Consider the following 26,870-nt stretch of genomic DNA (forward strand, 5'->3'; position numbering starts at 1 on the left):
GCATTGTGTCCTGCTCCAGCTGCATCTGTTAATGTTTTGTTTGGTACAGCTCAGAGCATTTTGTATTTGTGTGCTTTTATGTGTGTCTGCAAATGTGTGTGTGTGTGTGTGTGTGTGTGTGTGTGTGTGTGTGTGTGTGTGTGTGTGTGTGTGTGTGTGTGTGTGTGTGTGTGTGTGTGTGTGTGTTCTGTTTTGCAGATGTTCATCAGATAAAGGCAGTTGAACACCACAACTCACTATTACACCACCACTTTAGCAACATGAGGTTTACCGCAAAAAGGCAGATGTCCTGCAAGTCAATGGACTGAATTAACTCTTAGTATAACACTCCTAACCTGATAAAGCTAATGTAGTTAATGCTGTTTGGCCAGACTGTCTGTTGAACATAGATTCAAGGGATGGGAGTTGCAGCCCACTGAATACTCACCGGCCACTTTGTTAGATACACCTTTAGAACTGCATTAATTCTCATTACACAGATTCAACAAGGTGCTGCAAAAACTCGTCTGAGATTTTGGTCCCTATTTCCATGATAATATCACATAGTTGTTATACATTTGTCAGCTGAACATCCATGACACAAATGCTCCACAATATCTCAGAGGTGCTCTATTGGACTGAGATTTGGTAACTGTAGAGGGGGGTCAAAGGGGTCCATAGGGAAGTGAAGAGAAAGGTGTACCAAGAACATCCCCAACACTGCTACCAGCATGAACCACTAATTACCTTGGATCCATGCTTTCATGTTTTTTAAGCCAAATTCTGACCCTACTATCCAAATGTCGCAGCAGAAATCAAGACTCATCAGACCAGGCAACATTTTTCCAATCTTCTATTGTGCAATTTTGGTGAGCTCTCAGTTTCCTGTTCTTAGCTGACAGGAGTGGCACATGGTGTGGTCTTCTGTTGTTGTAGCCCATCTTTTGCAAGGTTTGATCTTTTCTGCCTACCTTGATTGTAACAAGTGGTTATTTGAGTTACTGTTACTATTACTATTTTCTCTTTTTCAGATAATTCTCTGTAAACCCTAGAGATGGTTGGGTAGGAAAATCCCAGTAGATCAGCAGTTACTCAAATAGTCTGAAGTTACTGATGCTTAAAAATTACATTACAACTACAATTTTGCCAGCGCCGTATGAAAGTGAGACAAAACTTTCTGACATAAGAGTTAAGTACAGATAAAATTATGTATGAAACTATATAAATTACAGGAAACAATCTGGAAAGCTTGTTCTGCACAGGATAATCTAAATAAAAAACAAAGACAGATTCTATTTGATACAGGTGACAAGAAACCCAAGAGCTGGGGCCCAACAGATAAAAACACACAAAAATATAAATATTCCATAACCACAGAGAAGTGGGGATAGAAGGTGGCTGCAGCTCTCTCAGCTTAGTTGTTGCTACTCTCTTTCAGCAGCACTGGTGTGTTTGTTGTTTCAATGCATCTTTTTCATAGATGTACAATACATTTATTGTCTTATTGTGCATCCATCTATAATTACCGTGATTACAAGCTGTAATGTTGAGCCTTTCGCTGCTGCTTCTCTCTGAGATGTCAGGCCAGAATGGAAGACATAACTGGTGAATGCAGCCAGGAACTCTGCACACTGTTCAATGTTTAGATTCCTCTTCCAGATGAATCAGCTATCATCAGGGGTCATAAAGTCTTTATTTGGTACATCGGTACCACCTGATACTCCAGTTGGGTACAACTAGGTACAAATGCTACTTAAGTTTCCAAGTTCAGTCTAAACTTTTGTGCCGGTGACTCCTTCAGTCATGATGAATGCTTTGTGTTTGTTTCACAACAATATTCCACTGATGTCATTTTCTCTGTTTCTCTCTCATTGTCCTTTCTCTCCAGATTGAGAACCTGTTGGAACAGTTAAAGGACAAGGATAAACAGCTGGCTGGATTGAGAGAAAGGGTCCAGGGCCTTCAAACTGACTCCAGCAACACAGACACTGCTCTGGCCACACTGGAAGAAGCTTTATCAGAAAAGGTAGGGGTAATGGGGAAAAGCATTGTAAGTATCAGCTTGTGGTTTAAAAAAAAAAAAAAAAACAGTGACAAGGAGGAATTAGAAGTCCAGACAAGCTGAAAATCATTCTGTGTGTAAAGATACTGGAGGATTGAGGTTCAGAGAGATGTTGTCCTGTTAGTTGCTGGAAGGTGTAAAGAAAAAAAAAACATCTTAAAAAGTGTAAAAACCTAAGACCCCTGGCTGGTGTGGAGCAGTCTGGAAATTTTTGCTCTTTCAGGCATGCTAGTGTTTCAGGAAGCTAGGTTATGGCTTATGGTTTAATTAATTTTCATGCTTTGCTGTGACTCACAGCCATAATTTAATGACATAGGCTCCTAGTTTATAGACTTAGACCACACTAGATGCGGTCCTATCTGTAAGTAGGAAGGGAGAGAATGAGGTACTGGTAAAAGGGAGGTATATGGCGAACATAGACAGAGGATTACTCCATGTCTGTAACTGTGCCGAGTGTAGGGAGGGAATGATGTATAGAATGAGGAGGATAAAAGTTTCGAATGGAAGAGGAATGGAGAGATGGAAAAGTTGAATGGCAGAAAGGGCACAGCCCTGATGATAGAGGTGGCCTTAAAATTAATGGAGGGAGAGGTCAAGGAATGCAAGGGTGAAGGCAGAGTGAAAAATGTTCAGTTTCAATAAAGGAGAAAGAACAGAGCTGGCTAAAGACATACAGTTAAAGATTAAGGCACAGAAAATTAATAACAGATCATATCCATGTACACAGAGAAAAAAACAAACAACTATAAATATAGCATACTGTACACATACCATGCAACGTAAAGTCTCGGTGGTATTTAATCAGTGTCATTTTAATATTAGCTTTATATCTGACTTTGCTCTATACTGGATCATCAGTTTCCCCCTCCTTTTCTTTCAGTCTTTCTAAAACAATCAAGACCTTCAGATGAAATAAGAAAGGAAAACAATAAGAACAAATCAATACAAGGATTGGGTCAAATGAAGATCGGCAATGCTCCACCTTAACACTCTGATTTCTATATACAATTACACAATGAATAAAACAGCTAATTAACACAGTACTGCATGTGTCCACGTGAATAGGAGGATACAGTGTGCTTAACAGCTGCCATGTGATCCAAGGTGAACCAAACAGACTTCCTTCACATGGGTGAATAGATGGGCTGGATGTTAGTTGTAAACACTTATTGTTTGTTGTTTTTTTGGAAACATGAGAGAACAGCTGGTCTCCATAAAGCCTCACCTCAACAGTACAGAGTAAGCCTGCTGCCACTAACACTAAAAAAAAAAAATCGCCTTGCTGGCCAGTGTGCTTTTTTTTGTGTTTGTGTTTAAATATTTACACTTTGAAACCCGATTGATTTTACACTCTAGCGGGGCAAAGAAGTTACTCTAAAGAAGCTGCGAAACTGATGCAAATTATTCCATTGAATAATGGTGTTATTTTTCTTGTCTACACAAATCTTTAGTGATTTGTTTATGGATTTGCAGTCATGGTTTAATGGTGCCAATGATTTTTAACTGCAGACCCGCTTCAACAAGACTGAATTTGATGCAAAATACTTCACACAGCATCACCATGGAGATGTCATATCCTAGTCTAGCAATATATACATTCTGTCTTGAAGTGACTGGCTTGATTTCAGAGAGACTCCATCTTTCCTAGCTTTGTTGCGTGTTTAAAGTTGTTACTAGCTCACATGTGCTGCTACTATAGGCTAAAAAATGATCATCTTGGCACCGGAGGCTAAAAAATGGTTCCCATTTACATGTTTGTTTGCACAGCAGGCTTAAAGATCGATACAGGTTTACATTTCGTTGGCACTGGCTGCTGGTTAAGAGTTCACAGTTGGGACAAATGTGAATATCCAGCTGTACCGTGCTGTTTTTCAGTGAGCATTTGAGCATTTGTATTTGTTGTTATATACACTAGATTGCCAGAAGTATTCACTTGTCTTCCTTCACACACATATGAACTTGAGAGACATCCCATTCTAAATCCATAGGGTTTAATATGAAGTCAGCCCACCCTTTGCAGCTATAACATCTTCAACTCTTCTGAGAATGCCACAAGGTTTAGGAGTGTGTTTATGGGAATTTTTGACCAGTCATCCAGAACCACATTTGTGAGGTCAGATGCTGATGCTGGATGAGAAGGCCTGGCTCACAGTCTCCGCTCTAATTCCCAAAGGTGTTCTATTGGGTTGAGGTCAGGACTCTGTGCAGGCCACTCAAGTTCTTCCACACCCAACTCGCTCATCCATGTCGTTATGGACCTTGCTTTGTGCACTGATGCGCAGTCATGTTGCAGCAGGAAGGGGCCATCCCCAAACTGTTCCCACAAAGATGGGAGCATGAAATCGTCCAAAATAAGTTCCTTTCACTGGAACTAAAGGGCTGAGCCTAACTCCTGAAAAACAACCTCACACCATATAACCCCCACCCCCCCCTTCCCCCACCAAACTTTACATTTGGCACAACGCAGTCAGACAAGGACTGTTCTCCTGGCTAATCTGAAGGCCACATGAAGTTTGGAGGTCTGCAGAAAGTTGGTGACCTCTGTGCACTATGTGCTGCAGTATCTACAGACTCCGCTCTGTCATTTTATGTGGCCTACCACTTCGTTGCTGTTGTTTCCAGTCGCTTCCACTTTGTTATAATATCATTAACAGTTGACTGTGGAATGTGAAGAAATTTCACGACTGGACTTGTTGTACAGGTGGCATCCTATCATGGTAACAGGCTGGAGTTCACAGAGCACCTGAGAGGGACCCATTCTTTCACAAATGTCTGTAGAAGCAGTCTGCATGCCTATGTGCTTGGTGTTATACACCTGTGGCCAATGCAAGCGAATGGAACATTTGAATTCAATGATTTGGATGGGTGAGTGAATACTTTTGGTAATATAGTGTATTTCTGTTAGCTTGTAAGAGTCAAATTTCAAGTTCTGCACAGGGCATTTTAGATTGTACAGTTTTTGAACAGTTTTAGCTCTTAAGTGTTGCTGTGAATTTTTTCAGGCAGTCTGTTTAGACAGTGATAATTTGAAAGCAGCTTAAGTGGAATCAAATACATGAGTGACTGACCTCTTTTTCTTCTCTCTGTATGTGTTCTTGTTTATCTCTGGGTTACTAGGCTGCTGTTGTTTCTTTGATTGTTATTTAATTGAACTATATCCTTTGATTATATCCATTCAGTCAAGTTTGCTCACAGCATTCCTTCTTTTAATAAATTAGAAGTTGGTTAATGAGTGTTTCAGTGTATTCGCAGCGCATGGACCGGCACAGCACATAGATGTTTTCACTTAAAATGATCTTTTAGCACCTAAATCTGTTTTTGTTGCACATAGACTTTGAAATGGATAGCATAATGGCACAATAAACTGTAAATCCCTCTTCTGCTTCAGCCCATTTGTTTACCCAGAAACCACTTCTGATGCAGCCTACATATTATTCAGCTGTGATGAGGAGAATGTTGGCAAGCTTTTCAGACTTTGTGGTCAACACAGGGTGTGTGTAATGTGTTTACGAGCGCGAGTGTGTGTCTTGCTGATCACAAACTCTGTCACAAACCTGCTCTTGGAGCCAGTACTAGCCACATTGCTGTGGTTCTAATTAACAGGCTGGGGCATGGTGCCCACACTGAGCACTGCTCTTTGGTGTATGTATGTGTACTTGTCTGTGATGTCATGTGTGTGTTTTCTGTTGTTTATTTGTGCATTACACTTGGGCCTCATAGAGCCAGATTTATTATCATACCCTGGTCTCTTTCTCTAACCCCCCAAATATCCTAGAGATATTTCAAAAAGTGGGCAAAGCTCTCAGGACCTGTTAGCCAAGCAGTCTCTCTCCTCCTTTCTGTCTCCCTTTGCCCTCCCCATGTAGTGATGCACTGTGCCAGGGCTAGTTAGTGAATGTATTTGTCCAATTACGCAGGAGGTTCAAGTTGCCAATCATGCGGTGATGCCACATCGTAAAGCCTCACTGGTGAGCTGTGCTCTGTGCCTAAATAAACACCTGAATAAACACCTTGGTAATCACTTCAGTCCACACCTAAACACGCACACATTCACTCTAACACACATTTACTACACACACCTTGAAAGCTCAGCCACCCATGTTGTGGACTTTGTTTAAGGTCAGTGCCCAAAGCTGTTGTCTTGCTGTCCAAATGTGATTTGATAATGGAGAAAATTATGATCAAAACATTCCAGCTCAGTTTATCAGCAGGCAGTGTGGAGCTGTTAGAGAGTGATCTACAGTACTGTCTAATTCGCTCACAATAAATCTGTCTGTCCCTCAACTTCCTCCCTCTCATTCTGTTCTACTTGGCTCTGATCCTTTTGTGTCACTGCTATTATTTATGGCAGTATTATTTATGATGGGCATTTATGAGTTTGTCTTTGGCCACACTTTGTAAAGAATGCTGGTGATCCTATTCGGTAAGATACTGCCTATAATGATAGGAAAAAATTATAATTGCACAGGGCTGGTAATCTTTTGCACAATGGATGGAAAACAAATTTATTTCATGTCATTTCTGCTTTATATAATGAACATAGTTTTATGCAGATGATAGCTACTGAAGCTTTTGCCTTATTCCTACTCATACCTGCCAAACTCTTTTTTTTTTCCCCCTTACCTTCTTTTACCTCCTCACATTCTTAGGAGCGAGTGATTGAAAACCTCCGGGAACAAAAGGACCGGGAGGACAGGGTTCGGCTGGAGGAGCTGGAGCAGCTGAGAAAAGAGAACCAGGAATTAAAAGACAAACTATTGGTTGTGCAACCCCAGAAACTGTCTCAGAACCAGCTGGGTAACCCCAGCCCAACCCAGAACCAGAGGCCTGATGGAGAGGTCAGTATGGACTGATGTTATAAAGGTGTCTGAACTGATGTTTAGACTATAGAAATGTGTGTGTGGTATGCAGGGCTTAAATCCTAAATTTTGAAATTAAAAAAAAAAATAAAAGTGTGGATACAGGCACTGTGAACACACAAGAGAGCTAGTCTGTTATGTGTGTGGACTGCACACAAGCAGCCATCAGTACAACCACTATATGTATGTCGTGCTTGTAATATGCTTCCTGCACCTTGTACTTACTTTCCTAACATCTACAGCAAGAGTAATTCCACTTTATTACCTCCCTGTGAGCATCAACAATATTGTTAGCAACTTCCTAGCAGAGGGCCTGCCTGCACTTTGTCCCACAGGATAAAGGGATGAATTAAGAGAGAGTGATTTATGGATCTGAAAGATCCCGTATCCCTGTGCGGGTGCCAAGTCGAAGGCCTTGCAATCTTTTTTCTCTCTCTTTTTCTTCTCCTAGGCTTACAAGCCAGGACAGACTCCTGTCCTGCCAGAATTTATGAGAATGTTTTCTTTTATACTCATAATAAGCGTACACACATCTCATTCCTGTGAAATGATATCTTCTTGGATGTTTATGCCGCACCACATGAAAGTGCCAGCAGCTCAATAACTTTTTGTAGCAAACAGATTCACACTGTGGCAGAAGTGCTGCCATAATTAGACTGTTTGTGTACTCCACAGCAATCAAACCTGTTATGTAAACTTAGAGGTTCTTCAAAAAGAAAGATGATGGTTGTGTACTTGCATGCATGCGTGTGTCTCTGTCTGCCTGTCCATGCATGCCAGCACAAAAACAACTGTCGATATGTGTGCTGTTTGTGTCTGCGTGCGCTTAAATGTAGTGGTGTTGTTGATCCTGTAGTGCTGCGGTGAGGGGCAGGCTGTGCGACTCCACTATTTAGGAGGTCGATGGTGTATTAAGATGCTGCCTGATATTAGATTCTGATCATACTGATCTACCACTCGGGCCCCATAGTCTAAGGCCTGACCCACCAGATGCTCACCAACAAGCCAGTCCCCTCAGCCCGCTGGGACTGACTCCGGGGTGAGGTCCTTGAAACCCCAATCCAGGCAAGGTGGCTCAGGCATCTGACTAGGATGCTTCCTGGTGTCTCCTAGAGAGGTGTTCTGGGCATGTCCAAGCAGGAGGAGGCCCCAGGGCAGACCCAGTCCATGCTCAGTTCACTCAGCTGGCTTGGGAACATCTTGATGTCACCCCATAAGAGATGGAGGAGGTGGAGGTCTAGGCTTCTCTGCTTAGACTGCTGTCCAGACCCAGATAAGAAAATGAATGGATAGATGGATGGATACTAGGTGCAATGGTTTTGTGATTCTGCATGAAAAAAGGAAAACACTTGTCTGATTTAAATTTTGCTCCCCTTCATGGTTGTCTCCTTCTGCACCCCTGAACCTCTTCTAGCTGTTGTGGTCTGTTTGGGTCACTCCCTGGAAGTCTAGTTCTGATCACTTTCTTGTGACCAGTTGCAAATTCACTATGTGCAGGGAGCAGACATGGACTTCTGTGTAAAACTGACCCAGCCTCTATCAAGGATCATTACTGGGTGTCTCATTATGACCCAGATCACCAAACCCCAGAATTTGTATTCTTCAGGAGACTGAGGAGCAGTTTAAATAAAGATACAGTCCACAGGTGCACAAGGAGATGACCTTGTTGAAATCAGTTGTTTTTGTGCATTAAATGCTTTGAAATTGTTACGTTGTTTTATTTCAGCCCTCATTTAACACCTGTCAAACACCAGTACCTCAGATGGAGATGGAGAAATCCATTTTTTTTACTTGCAGGATAGATGTGATTTACCTCTCAAGCAGCTGTGGAGTTTGTGTTTGCCATCAGGTCATGTACACACAGTGGCCCACTGGCTGTATCTGCAGATGTTGGTATTATTGACTCAGTCAAGCTGTTTGCGGAGGTTTTTATCATGACCTCAGGGCTCTGTTGGCTTAAGTGTATCCTCATCCTCTTCCCATAAAACAGTATTTGTTGATTCCAAGCTTATTAAAAGACTTCTGGAACTAAACACCAGCTCTTCAAAGGAAAAATCAGTAAAGAACCTCAGGGAAGGCAGTGACCTTTTCAGAGCAGGCTGGCTAAAATCTTCAAGGCTGTGCCACACCTTAAAAGACTTTTGAATCTTATTCAAAAGACACTTGTTTCTTTTCAAACCAGGCAAATGCCATATGGTCTTCTGCTTTTATGTTTTTGATTATAGGACAGAGATGAGACTAATCAAACATTGACATATGTGTAATGAGACTGAATACAGTCATGTCTAGGATATAAAAAAGTCAAAGCTCTTTTTTTAAAGAATCTACACAGACACAGAATTGCTTGGTAGTCTTTGGCCAGGTGTTAAATAACTCAGAGCCTGGTGGCTACACATATTTAACATATTTTGAAATATTTACACTCAAGAGACATTTCCAGGAATGATAATAATAATTTGACTGTATATGTAATTGTATCTTTACTGGCCTTTCCCCTCGCATAATATCACAAATTCCTTTTGGACCTACCATCCTCTCAGTCCCTGCTTTCCACACTTGTCTGTGTTTTCTAGTAAAAGAACATAACATACTCTGGTCCACTTAGGCCTAATGCATTTTGCGCTAACTAAGATGTGGCTTGATGTTTATGAATGAGTATTTTTCAGCTTCGTGTAGCGGTAATGAGGTAAGGAGGAGCCCTTGCCAAGATCCTTCATGGTCAGTACAAGCGTACAGTACAAACTTTCCTAATGACAGAATGAGCTTCATGTACAGTCCTAGGCTTAGGTAGACCTGTGTGTATATGTGAGAGCATGTGTGTGTTTTTAATATTATCAACATAACAGTGCTCTGTTCACACAGTTGTGTTCATTATACACTCACTGACCACTTTTTTAGGTACATCTGTTGAAATACTTGTAGATGCAAATATCTAATCAGTCGATCACATGGCAGGAACCCAATGCATTTAGGCATGTAGACCATGTAGATAAAGATCACCTGCTGAAGTTTAAACTGAGCATTAGAATGAAGAAGAAAGGCGGTTTTAGTGACTTTGAACATGGCGTGGTCTGAGCCTTTCAGAAACTGCTGATCTATTGGGACTTTCCTGCACAACCAACTGTAGAGTTTACAGAAAATGTCTGGAAAAAGAGAAAATATCCAGTGTGCTGCAGTTCTCTGTTGATGCCAGAGGTCAGAGGAGAATGGCGAGACTGCTTCAATAGTCAAAGACTCAAAACTTCATTTCGAACATATTAGTAAGAAATGTTGATAAACATAAATAACCTCAAATGAACATGAAATAAAAGAAAGCCATCATATTTACCTGATGAAAAATATTGACATTTCTTTTTTGAAAAGGAGCAGGAGGAAGTATTGCTTGGTTATTTGCATTACTGTTGCCTTCCTATCAACTCATATATAAGTTGATAGGAAGGCAACAATAATGCAAATAACCACTTGCTACAATCAAGGTATGAGTATCTACAGTGTACCATCTTCTGATGGGATAACAACCATGTCACAAAGCTCAAATCATTTCAAAATGGTTTCTTGATCATGACAGTGAGTCATGTACTCAAATAGCCTGCACAGTCACCAATCCTCAATCCAATGGAGCACCTTTGGGATGTGGCGGAACAAAAGATTTTTATCATGGATGTGCAGCTGACAAATCTGCAGCAACCGTGTGATATTATCATGTCAATATGGACAAAATATCTCTGAGGAATGTTTCCAGCACCTTGTTGAATCTGTGCCACGAAGAATTAATGCAGTTCTGAAGACAAAAGGTGACCCAACCCAGTTCTAGCACAGTCTATTTAATAAAATGTCCAGTGAGTGTTCATACAGTAGGGAAGATGGAAAGTTTACCTCAACTAAGTAGAAAGAACTGAGTTGACCAGACCAAGTTTGAAGATAAATCTTAACAAGTGTTAGGCACTAGAAGCATATGTGCAGGGAGCACAAGAATGTATACATGATTAAAAAAGGTAAGCAATGTTAAAAAAAAAAAAAGTGAATAAATAGTTGAATTGTCCGTTTGTACGGAGGTTAAGTAGTTAATATTCAATTCAATTCAATTTTGTTTATATAACGCCAAATCACAACAAACAGTCGCCTCAAGGCGCTTTATATTGTAAAGTAAAGACCCTATAGTAATTACAGAGAAATCCCAACAGTCAAAACGACCCCCTGTGAGCAAGCATTTGGCGACAGTGGGAAGGAAAAACTCCCTTTTAACAGGAAGAAACCTCCAACAGAACCAGGCTCAGGGAGGGGCAGTCATCTGCCACGACCAGCTGGACTGAGGGAGGGGAGTGGATAAAGGGCTAAAAAGAAAGCTTAGAGTATTGAATAGATGTTGAGATTCATACACTAATAAATGAATGCCTCGGCACAAACTTACCCAAGCACTGACAGTCTGTCTGGGTGAAAATAATTATTATACCATTAACCACTTTTATATAATTAAGTGTTGAGTGGGATTCCACTGAAAAAAATTAACACATTCGAACATAAAAGGTGGTGAGGTGGTGAGGAGGCGGACCCAAATGCAGACTTTAAGATGGAGAGGCATACACAAAAACTAACCTTTATTTGGTGAAGGTGTACTCCAACAAAAAGTCCATAAAGACAGGCAGGGAACAAACGGTATGACACAAAAGAGAACATGAGTAGACTGAGGGTTTAAATACGCAAGCGAAGATGGAGACACCTCAGGAACTACACACAGCTGAACTAAATCTGATAAGGGGACACGGGGACGTAAACTTAAAACAAGGCACAAGGAAACATGACTATCAAAATAACAGGAAATAACTAAACAGGGAACACTAACAGTGTGACAGAGACTCAACTAAAAACAGGGAACACAGGGAGGGCAGGAGAAACTAAAAGGAGAGACACAATACTCACAGCTATAACCATGAACAGAAAGTAGATAGCAAAACTAGTAGAACTCAAAATGCAGGATTATTGTAAATAACAACATCAGCCTACAAAAGACTGGAATGATACATGGAATGCAAACTTAAGAAACAAACTGAAGATATTTAATAATAAACAGAACTTGAAAGCTCAAAAAGCACAGAACACTGGGTAACAGACCCAGGACTATGACAGGGCGTAGAGTGTAGGCCTGTGGGTGTATGCCAGATAAAAAAGGCTGAGTTACGCTGGGTCGACTTTACTTCCTCTGAGAGGTAAAAAGCATGCCAAAAATAACATAGACCATAGATTTTAGTATGACGACTTGGTTTAGATTAGGATATGGTTAGTTTCTGGTAAGGATCTGGCAAGTAGTGGTTAAGGTTAGAGTGAGGGTAACTACAGGAAATGAGTGGAAGTCAATGTAATGTACTCTGAAGTGACTGAAACATGACTCTGTGTGTGTGTGTGTGTGTGTGTGTGTGTGTGTGTGTGTGTGTGTGTGTGTGTGTGTGTGTGTGTGTGTGTGTGTGTGTGTGTGTGTGTCTGCGCGTGCAAGGGTTTGTGCAAATTCACTTGATGATGTTTAAACGACTGGCCTCAGCTGTCTCAACAAGTTAAACAACCTTCACAAACACAGTAGACAGAGAGAGGTAAAGACCGAGAGAAAAAAGCAGAAGCAGAGAGAAAGATAATTCTAGGTTTGAAACTTCCTTTGGGATATTTTTCTCAGAGAATGGTTTCATCAGCATAACTGTGTTGTTTTTTTTTTGTTTTTTTTTTCCAGCATTTATTTGAAAAAGAATTGAGATGTTTGGTGGTCTCATAAAATCACAGCCCAAACAGAGCGAGTCAGTAATTTTATAATGATAATGAACTCCTAGCACTAAAAAAGACGCCCCAGGGAGGAAACTGATAGAAGCAAACCACAGAAAAGCAGTCAGCCTAGTATTCAGGACTGACTTACCTTTTCCTTTTCAGTCCATGCAAGATGATAACACACCTGCTCTTGTATAATTATCAGTGCCCAATGATTTAGTCCTACAGGATGTCAGAATGTTTTTTTTTGTTTATCTATAACATTTTTTCTTAACTTCTAGGTGAAAACCAAAGTAGATGGGCTACCAGCAGTGAGCCCCATGGTAGGTTTTTTTTTTTTTTTGTGCTAACTGTTAGTATATTACATATAAAATGCTGGCATGATGCTACATCAATTCTAGGCTAACAGTTTCAGTGGGTTAAAGCTTAGCCATAATAATATGGTTTTAAATAACTAATTAAAACGTTACTCAAATGATTTGAACCTGATCAGTTTTTAATGAGGAGTGCGCCATTAAATCTGCAGCCTTAGCTAGCCTAAGTTTGAGTGTTTACCTAAAGTAGCTAAAAATGTTCAGAACTGGTCACTGGAGAGAATAGTCTGAGTGCTTTGATGCTGTCTAGGTGCTAATTCACATTATAAGTGGTTGTCTTGGTACCTGATGAATCCATTCTTACCCCCCAATGTGCATATTCACACACACATCCTCAAAGACCCAAACTACAGAGGAAGCGGTCAAGATATGTCCGGATATCACGGATCGTCTGAGGGTCCTAGAGCAGGAAGTGGCCCGCTACAGAGAGGAATCCAGGATGTCACAAGCTGAAGTGGAGAGGCTAATGGGAGCTTTAAAGGATGCTGAGACGGACAAATCATGCAAGGAGAAGAAAATCTCTGATCTTGAAAGGTGAGGGTTTAGGAAATTCAGTTCACATTCATATCCATCACAAGTCAGCATCTGTGTATTCTCAGAACGCAGTGTCTTTCCAAGTAACCGGATCTTTGTAAGACCTCAATTCATTCCTAAGTGCTCTATTTATAAAGGGATAATCCATGAAATATAAACTGTCCAGATTGAGTCGTCCTAGCACTTGAAACAACTTTTATGTTGTCATTCTTTTAGCCTCATGTAATCAGTCCAGAAAATGAATGTGACCTGTTTAAGTATCATTCTAATCATTCGGCTTAATGTCTTATTATTTATTTTTTGTCTGTCAATGTCCGCAGGAATGGGTAAGTAGATATTTAGTGCGCCCATTAACCATACCGCTGTAATACTGCTCATACTGTCCATACTGTCCATAATCATTACTCTTGACATCCCGCCATGGCTGTTGGCTCATTTTAAATTTTCTCAGGTATAAAGTTGGAAATTGGGGGAACTGGCTAAAATCTGAGCCTCTGGAAGCTTAGATTTGACTGTCTCATTGGGACTGTAAATGTACAATCCATTTATGGCAAACAATCTTGGTCTTCATTCCTGTCACAGTAATAACACAATGAGAGACTTTATATGCTTCCCGTGGAGACATATAGCTTCTCTTTTGTGTTGACGTCTGCAAAGCTTCTTTGCACACATTTCATTGCTGTCATCAGTGTGGTCATGTGTGTTTTCTCATATCAAATTATGCATATGTGTTTTTATATAAATGTCTTTGCATTACTTTTCGCTACTGTCAGTGCATTCTGTGACTGTGTGTGTGTGTGTGTGTGTGTGTGTGTGTGTGTGTGTGTGTGTGTGTGTGTGTGTGTGTGTGTGTGTGTATGAGTGTGCATTTGAGTTTGCCAGGCAGGCAGTCAGCGGCATGCCAGTGGGAGGTTTTTGTATCCAGCCCAGACACTGGATGTTTATACTACTCTGTTTATTACTGGCACAGTGCTACTCAATTATCATTTGATTTATGGATTGGCATGATGTGTATATGTACCCAAATGAGTAGTTGTTTAGTGCCAAAGCAGAAGTACAGTATGTTAGTGTTTGTCTGCATATTTACTTCATACTGTATGTATGTGTATGCGTGTGTGTGTGTATGCGCGCGTGTGTGTGTGTGTGTGTGTGTGTGTTGTGTGTGTGTGTGTGTGTGTGTGTGTGTGTGCATATGGGTGAAAAAGAAGTATAGAAAAAACATTGCTCAGAGAAACGTGATATTTAAAGTGATATTTAGGTGCGTCTATATATGTAGATTAATAGTGGACCAGTGGATCACCAACTGCACAGATGGGACATAAGTGTGAAAAATATGAAAACAATCATCTTTCACACACATTGGCCTCAGGTGTGTTAACACTTGTTTTGGTTCTGAATGGTTTGGAATCAGTTTGGATGGGTTGCATGTACTGAATCCAACATAGTTTCCTGCCTCATTCATTACCCATTTTACAGACTGGCTGCTCTGGCATGGAAACCATGCGCTGACTCTGTGGGAACCCGTGAGCATTAAGTATAATAGGAGAGCAGTAGCTCCTACAGAGTTTGTTCACAAACTTCACTCTGTTTTTCCATGTATCGCTGCATGCATCATGGTTCTTCTCGGTTTGTTTACATTTTTCTGCTGTTCCCGTGCAGCTTTCATGACCTGGTCATACGCATGCGCATGGTAATCTATGCATTTGTAGTTTCTGTGCATGTGTGTGTGCACGTATTTCTGTGACAGAAATGTTTTGGATCGCTGGAAAAGTTCCTTTTCCCCTCAACTCGTCCATCTTTTTCGGACCTGCTGTCTCATTAGTGTCAACCAGTCCCTCCTATCAGCGTGACCCCTCTCCTCTGGTAAGCATGCACAGGTCAGAGGTCACATGCAAGCCAGCTTATGAGAGGAAGGTTCACTGTCCTGCAACATTGCTGTAAACATACATAGAATAGCAGTTTTTACAGTGAAAGATACACTTGAAGTTCCTTACACTAGTATGTTCTGCTGCTACAGAAGACTGCAGGGCATCAAGTTATGTTAGTTCTCAGTGTCCTTTTTGATTTAACAAAGACATTAAACAAAAAACAGAAGAATTTCTGCATATGTGTTTCTGCGCACATGTGTTACCGTATATGAAAGCATGGGCGGACGAGTGTCTGCGTGCTGATTGGACTTCTGTTGCAGAGCATGCGGAATGTAGCTTATCTGGGCAGAGGATGAATGTCTTTTTAATCAGAGTGTTTCTGTTGGAAGTCAGTCAGATGACCTATTAACCACTATCTGAATGGAGAGAGAGAACAGATGAGGAAATAGACACTTTCTCATCCAGTTGGCAGCGAAGCAAAGAGAAGTCAAAGATGGATGTAGCTAACAGACCATTGTAATAAATACCTTCCAGCACAGGGGAGACTCACTCGCAGCTTGTTGATTGCTTAGTGATCTACTCTAAGTCATCGGTGATAACATTAGGGTGGTTTATGGTTGACGTTGTATTTACTGTTGTTAGTGTACAGTAGATGTAAAGCTAATCTGCCAAAGTAATCAGTGACATTGAACAGGCTTTGTGGAAAGTATCAGCATGTCATACTAATGCTAATGGATTGTTAAATAGATCTCTTGTGGTTATAGATCTCTTGAAGCAGTTTGTCTGCATGTGACGGACTAAAATGAAGAAAAAAAAACATTTTTTGGGTCTGACATACTTGGAAGTTAAGTACAACTTGAGGGAATTAAAGCACATCAGGTTTTAATTAACTTTCAATGTGATGTTGAAGTAAAAACACTGAAAAAGGCACTGGAGCATCAGCGGTTTCACAAATTTTAGGAATAAATTGTGACAAAGTTGTGGCATGAAATGTAAAGCCTTGATTCTTTTCTCCTTTCCTCATAAGCATACAGTATTAATTGGTGGAATTATTTTGTATGGTTCTCTTGATGCTTTGACAGCCCTATACTTTCAATATTTGGGGGCTAAACTTGAAAAATAAATCAGCCATCCAGTCTCATAGTACCACAGCTACTGACGATGTAAGAACTGTGGTATGTAAGGGTGGGTTGCAGGAAAAGGGAGGTGTGTGTGTGTGTGTGTGTGTGTGTGTGTGTGTGTGTGTGTGTGTGTGTGTGTGTGTGTGTGTGTGTGTGTGTGTGCGTGTGTGCGTGTGTGTGTGTACATGAATGTGTGCATTTATGTGTGTGAGTCTAAAGTGAGATTGTGGGGTGCACATGTTTTAAGTGCAAGGATGAAAGGAATCAATACTCGCTGGATGACAAACCCTCATACTCTCACTAACAAATACATGCATATAACATTTGGCTGCAACCCTGGGAACATAATCAAACTCCAGGTTTTGATACACACTGCATGCATACACACAAATATACACATATTTATTCATGAATACATTTATAAACAGTGAGCTTTTCTGCTACAGGTGTGCACTTTAAATTAGCATTTAACTTTGAAATTAACCCCTAACTTTCTGTTATTTTGTTGACATAAACAGCACTCTGCAAAAGTCTAGAGCCACCTCTCATTTTTAAAAATATTTTTCTGGGAAAATGGGAAATAGGTGCAGTGATTCTTATATATGGAAATACAGTATGTAAGGCAAAAACACACTTTGTACATTTCTAACAAGCATGAAAGTCAGTATTTGGTATGATCACCTTTATTCTTCAACATAACCTGAACTCATGTCGGCAGCTTTTCTTGACGATCCCACACTGCTTGAATAAAGTTGAAGTCTGAGCTCTGAGGAGGCCAATCCATGACTGATAGTGTTTCATTGTGTGCTTTTCCATCCCGGTATTCTTTTACTGCATTGACAGTGTGTTTGGGATCATTGTCATGCTGAAAAATGAAGCAGTTGCCAATCAGATGCTGTCCAGATGACAAATGTGAAAAAAATGTGATGGTTCATGGTTCCATCAATTTTGACAAGATCCCCAATACCACTGTCTGAAATACGGCCCCAAACCATCACAGAGCCTCCACAGTGTTTTACTTTTACTGTAAGCTGTTGACTCTCATTGTTGTACCGCTTTCGTGACCTCCACTGAACATACTGACGACAATTTGAACCAAAAAATTTCAAATTTAGATTCATCACTCGATGAGATCCATTGCAGTCCAGTTCTTGTGTAATCTGGCAAACCTCAGCCTTTTCTCCCTGTTTTCCTTCTTTAAGAATGGCTTCTTGACAGCTGCCCTTCCACTGAGACTATTTCTGATGAGGCTTTGGCGAGCAGTAGATGGATCAAATGAAGGGTCAGGGCATCTCACAGGTCCTGTATCAGATCTTTTCTGGATTTTTTTCCTCTTTCTTAAGAGCATGACTTTCAGGTACTGTTCATCTGCTGTAGATGGTTTTTAGGCCTGCCACTTCTTCTTTTATCCTCCACATGTCCAGTTTTCTCAATTTTTTCTTAAGTACACAGCACGTCAAACACCATGCTGACTTATGCCAAGTTTGCAGTTAATAACTGGGAATCATCTTCTTGGTGCAAAAATACTATTTTATGTCTGTCAAACTGTGTTATCATTGGCAGTTTTCATAGTTTCAAATAAACAATGATGTGTTTTTACGACAGGTTGCAGGTAACAAAGTGCCTAAAGATACAGTTTGAAATTGCCAAGTTGTCAGGTATGTGTAGACACAACACTGGTTCATCCTTTGAGTTAGATGCCTTTTTAATGCTTGAATAATTCATAGATCAGTGTTAAATGACTTAACTAAAAAAAAAAAAAATCCTCTTAAAATGGTCAGGTACAAGGACTGAAAATGAGTGGAAAAATTAGCCAATGTCCAAAAAAAAAAAAAAAAAAGTTGAAAGACCTTCAGAAAGCCTCGAGATCAATTGCCCAAGACCACTTTACAAAATTACAAGAACGTCTGGCTCCTTGGAAGCAAAATATAAATGAGGGGTAACTCAAGACTTTTGCACAGCACTGTAAGCAAGATGAACCTGCAGTAGAGGGGAGACCTTTTCTGATACAAATAGGGAATAAATTGTCAACATTCAGTGAATCATATTACACATGAATTTAAAAATGTAAACATGGAAACTGTACTCCTTTTGTTTTAACCCCATCACACTCTCTTTCTCTCTCACTCACTCACACACACACACACACACACACACAGAAACTATGATAAAGGCATCAGATTTTGGTATTTATTTTTCAATAAGTCTAATATATCTAAGGATTATAAAGCATCCATCAGTAATAAACAGAATTGTTGTTTGAATCTCTCATCACTTCATCAAGATCTGAGATAATATCTGCGACTCCCAGTTAACTCACACTGTGTTTTCTTTTTCTTCTACGTTGAACTCTTCTCTGTATTCCTTCGGTCTTTGCATTAGTAAGAAAATGTTTTTACTTTAGATCATATCTGCCTGTTATTCAATATATTGTACAACCCTGAGCCGTAACTGCGCCAGTGTGTCCCTGTCTGCTTGAAATCAGAGGATTTTGTTCCACTCTGCGGTTTATTAAAAGAAATGAGAAAGAGAGAGAGTAAGAATTAAGAGTTATGAAGGGAAAGATACCAAGCTATATGTGTTTTTTTCTTTAAATGTTACTGCATCTTTTAACCTATATTTACATGGGAAATGACTCTATTCACAATTTACCACAAATTTTTTGTAACAACCCAGTATGACCACAGCTGCTTGCTGCTGGCCACTCTGCAACTCTCCTAAGCCATCATGTGCCCAAAGGGACATCAGCAAGTCCTCAAAGGAGGTTAGAAGATTACTGATTTGTTTACAGGTTTTATTCCTCCCAAAAATTATATAAGGCAACCATGACAAGAAAGAGGCAAATATATCAAAGTGATAATGGAAAAAGAAACTGAAATAAAGAAAGAGCTGTATAAATATGTAAGAAGAGCTATACAAGGAAAAAAATGAGCTCTCTAGTGACATCCAGAAATAAAGTGGAGCTGCTTATGTTGGAAGGTGGATGTGTGGAGAGCTCCAGGTGGAAGAGGCAAAAGGAAATGTGAAAAATTACTTATTACGCTCAGTTTAGGAAATGGCTGGACTTATTCACACTGCTTTCTCTCTCACACTTCATCTTTCTAAGAAATGTCACCGCAGTAAAATACTGTTTCCCCCCAGAATTTACTCATTTCGTTAATCAACAAATCACTGTTCCCGCTCATATTTTCCACTCACATGCGACCCAGCCCGTCTGCTCCTTTTCACACTCCTCATGCTCTCGTTTGCCTTCACTTTGGCCAGAGTACTTATTTCATTTTGCACTGATGGGCTGATGGGGGTATATCAGCTATCAAACAGGACCAGCGTGTCTGCTGGTTTATACACCTGTGCCAGTAGCAGCTTTGTGTGATAGATGATATGCCCTCATGGCAAGATTGCTCTCCACGGACATGCCTGTGAGCTTATAAAAACACACAGAGACATCAAAGATCAGCGGATAAACAGATTCTTCTTCTCCTCCTTTCAGTGTAAATAAGTGTGCATGTGAAAATACCTTCGTACGCGCCACGCTTCTTTAGAGAATTTAATAATAGTCCTTATTTATGCAGCACTTTTCAAACCCCACGCATAAAAATAATAAAAACTCATAAAATCAACAACAAAGTGATTAAAAAAAATTAAAGATGCAAGCCAGACACATGAAATGGCAGACTTATAAACTGTATGTGTGGTTTCCTGAAGGGAGAGTAATAACAGATATAAATATTGATAGAAATGTTGATTACTCCCCTTCTGCTGCGTCTCTGGTTATTATAACAAAGATTTCCTCAAAGGTTTTTGAAAGATACTGTTGTGTGTGTGGCAAGGTGAGAATGTGTTAAATTTATTCATCTTTTTATTAGGCATATTTCACATTCATCGCACACCAACATCACTCATAAAAACAGTCAGACACACACACACACACACACACACATGCGCGCGCTTCCAACTAAGGGCTGTGACAGCAAATATTTGCCCACATGTGGGGGCAGCTTGTCGGTTTTGCCCAGAATAAACACACCAGTGTGGATGTGGAATAATAATGTGGCGCATTTTAGCAGCTGCTTGGTCACAGCTTGTTTACAGTGTTGGAGGGTTCTCTTAAGCACTAATTTGTCACTGTCAGCTTTTTCGCACTTTCTGTTCATTTTTTTTTTCTTAACGTGTAACGTGTGAACTGGGAGCTCAGAGATGTGTGTTTTGATTCTATTTTGAGCGTATTTGTGAGTAAATATAGATTGTGCATCTTAGTGTGCGTGCATTTTGTGGTTAATGAGCGTGAGTTTACTTTGAGGCCTTGTGTGTGTTTCCATATTTTTGAATCTAATATGTGTTTGCCGCAGATAACAAGGTGCAGGTATCGGTGCAGCGATAAATGCATATCCATCCCGGCTGGTTAATACACAGTTCACCTCTGTAATCAGCACCTGAGCAGTACACAAGGCTGACAGCTGATTTATTTTCCATGTGTGTGTTTCTGCCAGTAATCAGACTTGCGGCAATTTATTTTTTTAAAAGGAGAACGTGGATAATGTGTGTGTTTGTGCGCGTGCATGTGCTCGCATCTCCTGTCTGCATATGTTTGTGTTTTGTTGTTGAAAGATTTACACAGCAGTGTCTGACCTACCTCAGTCATGTCTTGTCCTGTCCCAGTCTGCTTTCTTACTAAGACTAGACACACGGCACTCATCCTTACCTGATTTACTGTACACATTGTAGCTCTACAATCTTCTGAGCTAAAGCATGCAGGACTTGTTTTAACTAATAAAACTAAACAAATAAAGCAAGACAGAACAATGAAACGAAAATATGTACTTATCTTATTTATGCATGTTAGATACCATGCTTTATTTAATAGCTGGCACACACACCCCAAGTCAAGCACATAAATAAAAACTGCAAGGTCATATAAATTATGTATTTAAGTTTACGTTATGTGAAAAAAAAAGAAAAAGTCCCCTCTAAGTGGAGCATGGATGTTCTCTCCAAGTTTATGCTGGTGTCCTTTGGGAGCTCCTGTATCGCCCATCATTATAGTGCAGCAGATAGTTGGACTAATCTTTCAAAAGTGGATACAAGTGCCAAAATATGCACATTGGCTAGTCACAATTAGCCATTGGGATTTTCTGTATTTCCCAATTTAACCATCATTTCCATCTTAGGAAACACCTGTTTTACTACAGTTTCAAACAGTGGAAATGTCTCAGAGGCTTTACTTTTTGATTTGAATGCTTTTGACTGTAAGTAAGTCTGATTTATAATTTTAAACTTCTTCAGAGCTTCTTTGTTTGAAGTAAAACAAAATAATTGCAATGACACATAGTATGCTACATGGTGCTCCAGTTGCAGCTGCACAGTGCTGTGCAGGTCGAGGGATCACACTTATACCCCTTTGATAATACTGTGATGCATACAAATAAGTTCAGACATTTAACATTCATTCAGTAAATTTATTCCTTTGCAGCTCAATACATTTCATGTATTCAATGCATGACAACTCCTTTAACCTTGGCTCAGCTTGTCCATGTCCATCATTTTTTTTTTAATGATTATTACTGTTATTTTTTAAACAGGCTAACACAATGAGATATATAACCATTTACTGTCAAACCAAAAGACACTTTACCTGATGAGCATTTCAGGTTAAAGCCCAGAACCTTCTTACTCTGAGGCCACCAATGCCCAGCTACTTGCTATATAGGCTAACTCATATGATCTAACTGCACTATCAGGTTCATAAGGTTAGTTAGTGTTCTCTGTGTTCTGCCTTCTCTTAGTTTAGTCCATGGGAAATGGACTGTAATTTATATAATATATATTTCTTACACCACTAGCTACATTCACAAACATATTTTTAATGCAAACCCACATGGATGCATAAGGAGGTCCTTGGGGTTCAGTATCTTGCCCAAGGACACTTCAGCATAAGGATGCAGAAATCTCGATCCCACATTGCACACTGGCTTCCCATTGTTCCTAATATGAAGGACAGTTTAAATGGAAAAAAAAAAAAGTTTCCCAAAGAGGCTCAATAAAGAAAATCTTCCCCATTTGGCATAGTCTGTTATTCATTTGTTTCTCTTTGATACAGTAACTACATCCAAAGGCAATATACTTGAACAAAAAGATTAGTAATTTTTGGAACAAAAATTTCAACTGGTGCAATATTTGTTCTGAGGTGAAAGCAAGTCCACACTTGGCTTAACCTTTTAAAGCCTGAACCATGAAATAATTGTCAGAACATGGAGTGCAACAAATGCAAATAAACACAATTTTAAAAAAATAATTAAATATTAATTTGCATGTATGACTTTTAATTTGTTAATCATATTTGCTACACATCATACATTTTGCAGTTTATTGCATAAAAATGTATTGTGCAATTTATTTTGATTTTTTGGGGGTGGGGGGTGCAGGATGTTAGTATATTTTCTTGTATTTAAGCAGATTTTTAATCACTTGCTAGACTCATACTGGCATCCATAACCTTTTTTCTCTAAGGACCATTTTGTTAGATTTTTGCATGACACCACACACATCAGTAACAAAAAGAATGATGGAGCCTACATGCTAAAGGTTTAGATTAGACTGTTTCCAACTGCTGTATCACTCTCCAGGGAATTCTTGTAATTATTCATACCTAATCTTTGTAATTATTGTTAGGTATGAATAATTGTAATTATTCATACCTAATCTGGAAACTTTGATTCTAATTTCATAGCTTTAAAGGTGTGAGCAGTGTATAGCCTTATCCTTATCCTTAATTTAGTATTTTAATATACTCCAGGATTTTGATCATTAGTATACCTTACCTTACCTGGTTTATCTGTTGTCATCCATTTTTCTCTGTCTGAAGGCAAATCAAGTCTCCTAACATCCAGAAGCACACAGTGGCAGGTGAGATGAGGAAAGATGCCCTGACTGATGGACATCCCCACTCATTATCGCAGGTTTGAATATATGTGTGTATGTTTGTGTGAGTGTTATGTTTGAATGTGGGCTCTTCATCATGTTTCCAGCCCATAGAGTTCAGTTTGGTTCATACTCATTTCATCTACCTTTCTTTTCTTTTTCTCCTTTAATCCCTAGTGCAAACTGGTTCCCAGAAATTATTACTTTTTTTCTTCCTCCTCTATCTCTCCATACATTTCTGTCTTTATGCCATGTTCCAGTCCTTCCTGCCTCCTGTACTCCCTCCCTTCATTTACCTCAGAGTCAGTCTTACACAGAAATAAAAATCAGCTCCACACACTACTTAGGAACTGTGGCACAATGGCTCAGATGGGAACAGTAACACTGTGTCTACTTAGGCACAGTCTGCACTACCTCTGATGTAATTTGTGTAGTTGTTTACCTGCTTAACAGTCATCAAGAGTGTTAGCAGATTGGTTGATTCTCTGCGTGTGCATGTGTGAGTGCACACTTGTATACTAGTCTGCAGGCCTATGCTGAGGTGTTAATATGCAGAGTGTACCCATGCCAGGTAATTCCCTGAGGACGAATGAAGTAAAGTACACGTACCTTCCTGCCAAACAGAGCAAGAGTCTCTCTCAGTCTATTTTTTGCAGAACTATTCTGCTAGTTGTGTATTCTGGCAGGCAGCATTCAACTTCCTATTGCTGTTTAAACAGTGTCTAAGAAATGCACATTAGTATTGCTGTAAGCTGGAAAGAGACATAACACGCATGCCAGGTATACAGACAAGCTGAACCGGACCTTACCTCCTCCGTCCTTAGTGTAACTCTCTTTGAAGTCACACTAACAAGCCGAATGAAGCACCCTTCATTCAGGTGTAGTGTATAAATACAGCTGCAATCTTTGGGACAAACTTCCTTCTTTCATGTGGAAACATAGAGAAAAAAAAATAAAACTTGCTCCAAACTTCTTTGGTGGCCTTTCTCTTTTTTTGTAAACATCTTCATATTTTGAACTCTGTCAAACTGCTTTGCTTTTGCAACAGTCCCTGTGAATATATAATGCTTTACATTCAAATGACTACGTCAATCGTTTTCTAGATTACAGGAGAGTATATTTGCGCTCCACTTGGATATCAGATAGGCTTCCAAGTGCTGCTGTTCGTCTTTTAACTCGTTCCAGTGGAGGTGACCACATCACTCTAACTCTTGTTGACCTTCAGTGTTTACCAGATTTTATTGCTTGTTTTTGAAGCTTAAACGTTCACTTTTATATTTGTGATCTTTTTCACTCTTACTGGCTCTCTTTGAGGTCCTTTAAAAAGACATTTCTGGAAATCCCTAATTCTTGTTATTTTTACAGTATTATTATAGAATATTATTTCTAGTATTATCATTAGTATCATTTATCCTAAATGCAATGCAACCATTACATTTTTGTTGTCTATATCAGATTGAATGCTTGGGATGGCCTTCCCTGCGGATATGTAAACATATTGGAGTTGGGAGAGCTCGGAGGGGAAGCCTGAGGTCTCCAAGAGCGTACTGTAGAAAAATTCACAGTTATTTAAATTATTTTTGTAGGCATTACATATATTATAGAATACTGACCAAAAGAAACATTCATGTTAGAGCAGATTCATGAAATCAAGCTCAAATTCCAGTTTATTGTCGTTGATCTGTGATGGTCCACCCTCCTGGTTTCCTATGATATTCTTTGTTGTTTCCTCTGGCGAGAGCCTCGGCTGATCTTCAGAGCAGCTGGCTGCACCTGAGACTTGGGCATGACCAAGCGTACAAAAAGGCCAAATCTTCCAGGGTGCTCTCGTTCTTATTGAGCAATCTGAGCCACATGGTCTCCACAACAATATACAGTCATGTGAAAAAAAAGGAGAATGGTTTTGACAGGCCTGCGCAGAGTCCTGTGAAAAACACCCCATGATTCTGCCACAGCACTTCAGTCAAGATTGAGATCTGAACTTTGACTGGGCTGTTAAAGCACATTGATTCTTTTCTTTTTCAGCCATTCTGTTGTAGATTTTCTGCTGTGACCTCACATTTGACTCTAGAATACTTTGGCGTACAGAGAAGTTCATTGTTGACTCAATGACTGCGATGTGCCCAGGTCTTCTGGCTGCAAAACAAGCCCGAATCATGACACTTTCTACACCGTTCTAGACAGTTGGTATGAGGTGTTTGTGCTGATGTGGTGTGTTCAGTTTTCACCAAATGTGGTGCTGTGCACTGTGGCCAAACATCCTCCAGTTTAGTCTCATCTGTTCCAGAAGTTTTGTAGTTTGTTCAAATGCAGCTTTGCAAATCTAAACTGTGCTGCCATGTTCTTTTTAGAGAGAAGAGGCTTTCTCCTGTTAACCCTTCCAAACAAATCATACTTGTTCAGACTTTTTCTAATTGTACTGTCATGAACTTTTAACATGTAACATGCTAACTGAAGCATGTAGAGTCTGGGGTTGCTCTGAGAATTGCATGGTCTGACATTTGGGCGAGTTTACACTGATGTCCACTCCTGGGAAGATTGTATCATTGTGTTAACATAAATGTGAACGCTCCAAACAGCAAACTGCCAAAACTTCTGCTTTTATAGAGATGGTCACACCTCTATAAAAGTTACTGCTACTTACCTTCTTAATTCCTCTGGAAGAAATAAGGGTGTACTTAGTTTTTCACGGGACTGCATGGAGTCCTGTGAAAACTTTCTTTTTCATGTAATTCCTTTTGTGCTGATATCTTACACAACATTAATGCGTACTTTCACTTATCCATGCATGCTTTATAACGTTAACTCCTTTCATGTCTCAACACAGATTTTTTAGCTGTGCCAGCAGTGTGGCTCTGTTGCTTTCTTGGTTAATCTTGATATTTAGAGAACTATTCAGTGGATTGCCATGAAACTCGATACAGAGATCCAGAGTGCTTAGTGCATAAATCCTAACTTTGATGATACACCAGCTTTTTCCACAGCAAACTTTTGCATTTTTTTAACATTTGTGGTTTGAAATGAAATTTTCATTGGATGAATTCTCATGAATTTGGCAGATTCACACATTTATGTCTCCTCAAGATGATTTTAATCATGTTGGTGACTCCTTCAGCGCAACCCAATTTTAATGTACCTCCTTGATTTGGACTGAAGCCCTGAAAACATTCCCATCAACCTGAATTTTTCATTTTCTGCTCATTAACTGTTACTATATCACTAAGCTAAGATGGCAATCGTGGTAAACAATATTGCGGTTACAAATAAGCTTTGACAGTCTTCATTATGTCAAAGCTAACATGTAGCCCAAAACACTTTTGTGCTTAAGCTTTGAGGCTATAGCCTCACACAACCACGAATATGGCTAAAATGTTAAAAAATATTACAAAGGCATACTAAGATTG

At 39.7% G+C, this 26,870-nt stretch overlaps 1 protein-coding gene across 1 annotated transcript in view; it reads left to right on the forward strand.

The window, feature by feature from the left end:
- Window positions 1-26,870, forward strand: part of LOC115783152 (ERC protein 2-like) — a 157,619-nt gene that overhangs the window by 52,504 nt on the left and 78,245 nt on the right. Inside the window, exons 9-13 of the mRNA XM_030733836.1 lie at window positions 1,868-2,005; window positions 6,691-6,879; window positions 12,933-12,964; window positions 13,353-13,559; window positions 23,411-23,504. Coding sequence (XP_030589696.1) covers window positions 1,868-2,005; window positions 6,691-6,879; window positions 12,933-12,964; window positions 13,353-13,559; window positions 23,411-23,504 — 660 coding nt within the window. The remainder of the gene's footprint in view (window positions 1-1,867; window positions 2,006-6,690; window positions 6,880-12,932; window positions 12,965-13,352; window positions 13,560-23,410; window positions 23,505-26,870) is intronic.

Source organism: Archocentrus centrarchus, chromosome 7 (assembly GCF_007364275.1).
Source record: "Archocentrus centrarchus isolate MPI-CPG fArcCen1 chromosome 7, fArcCen1, whole genome shotgun sequence".
NCBI classification, from domain to species: domain Eukaryota; kingdom Metazoa; phylum Chordata; class Actinopteri; order Cichliformes; family Cichlidae; genus Archocentrus; species Archocentrus centrarchus.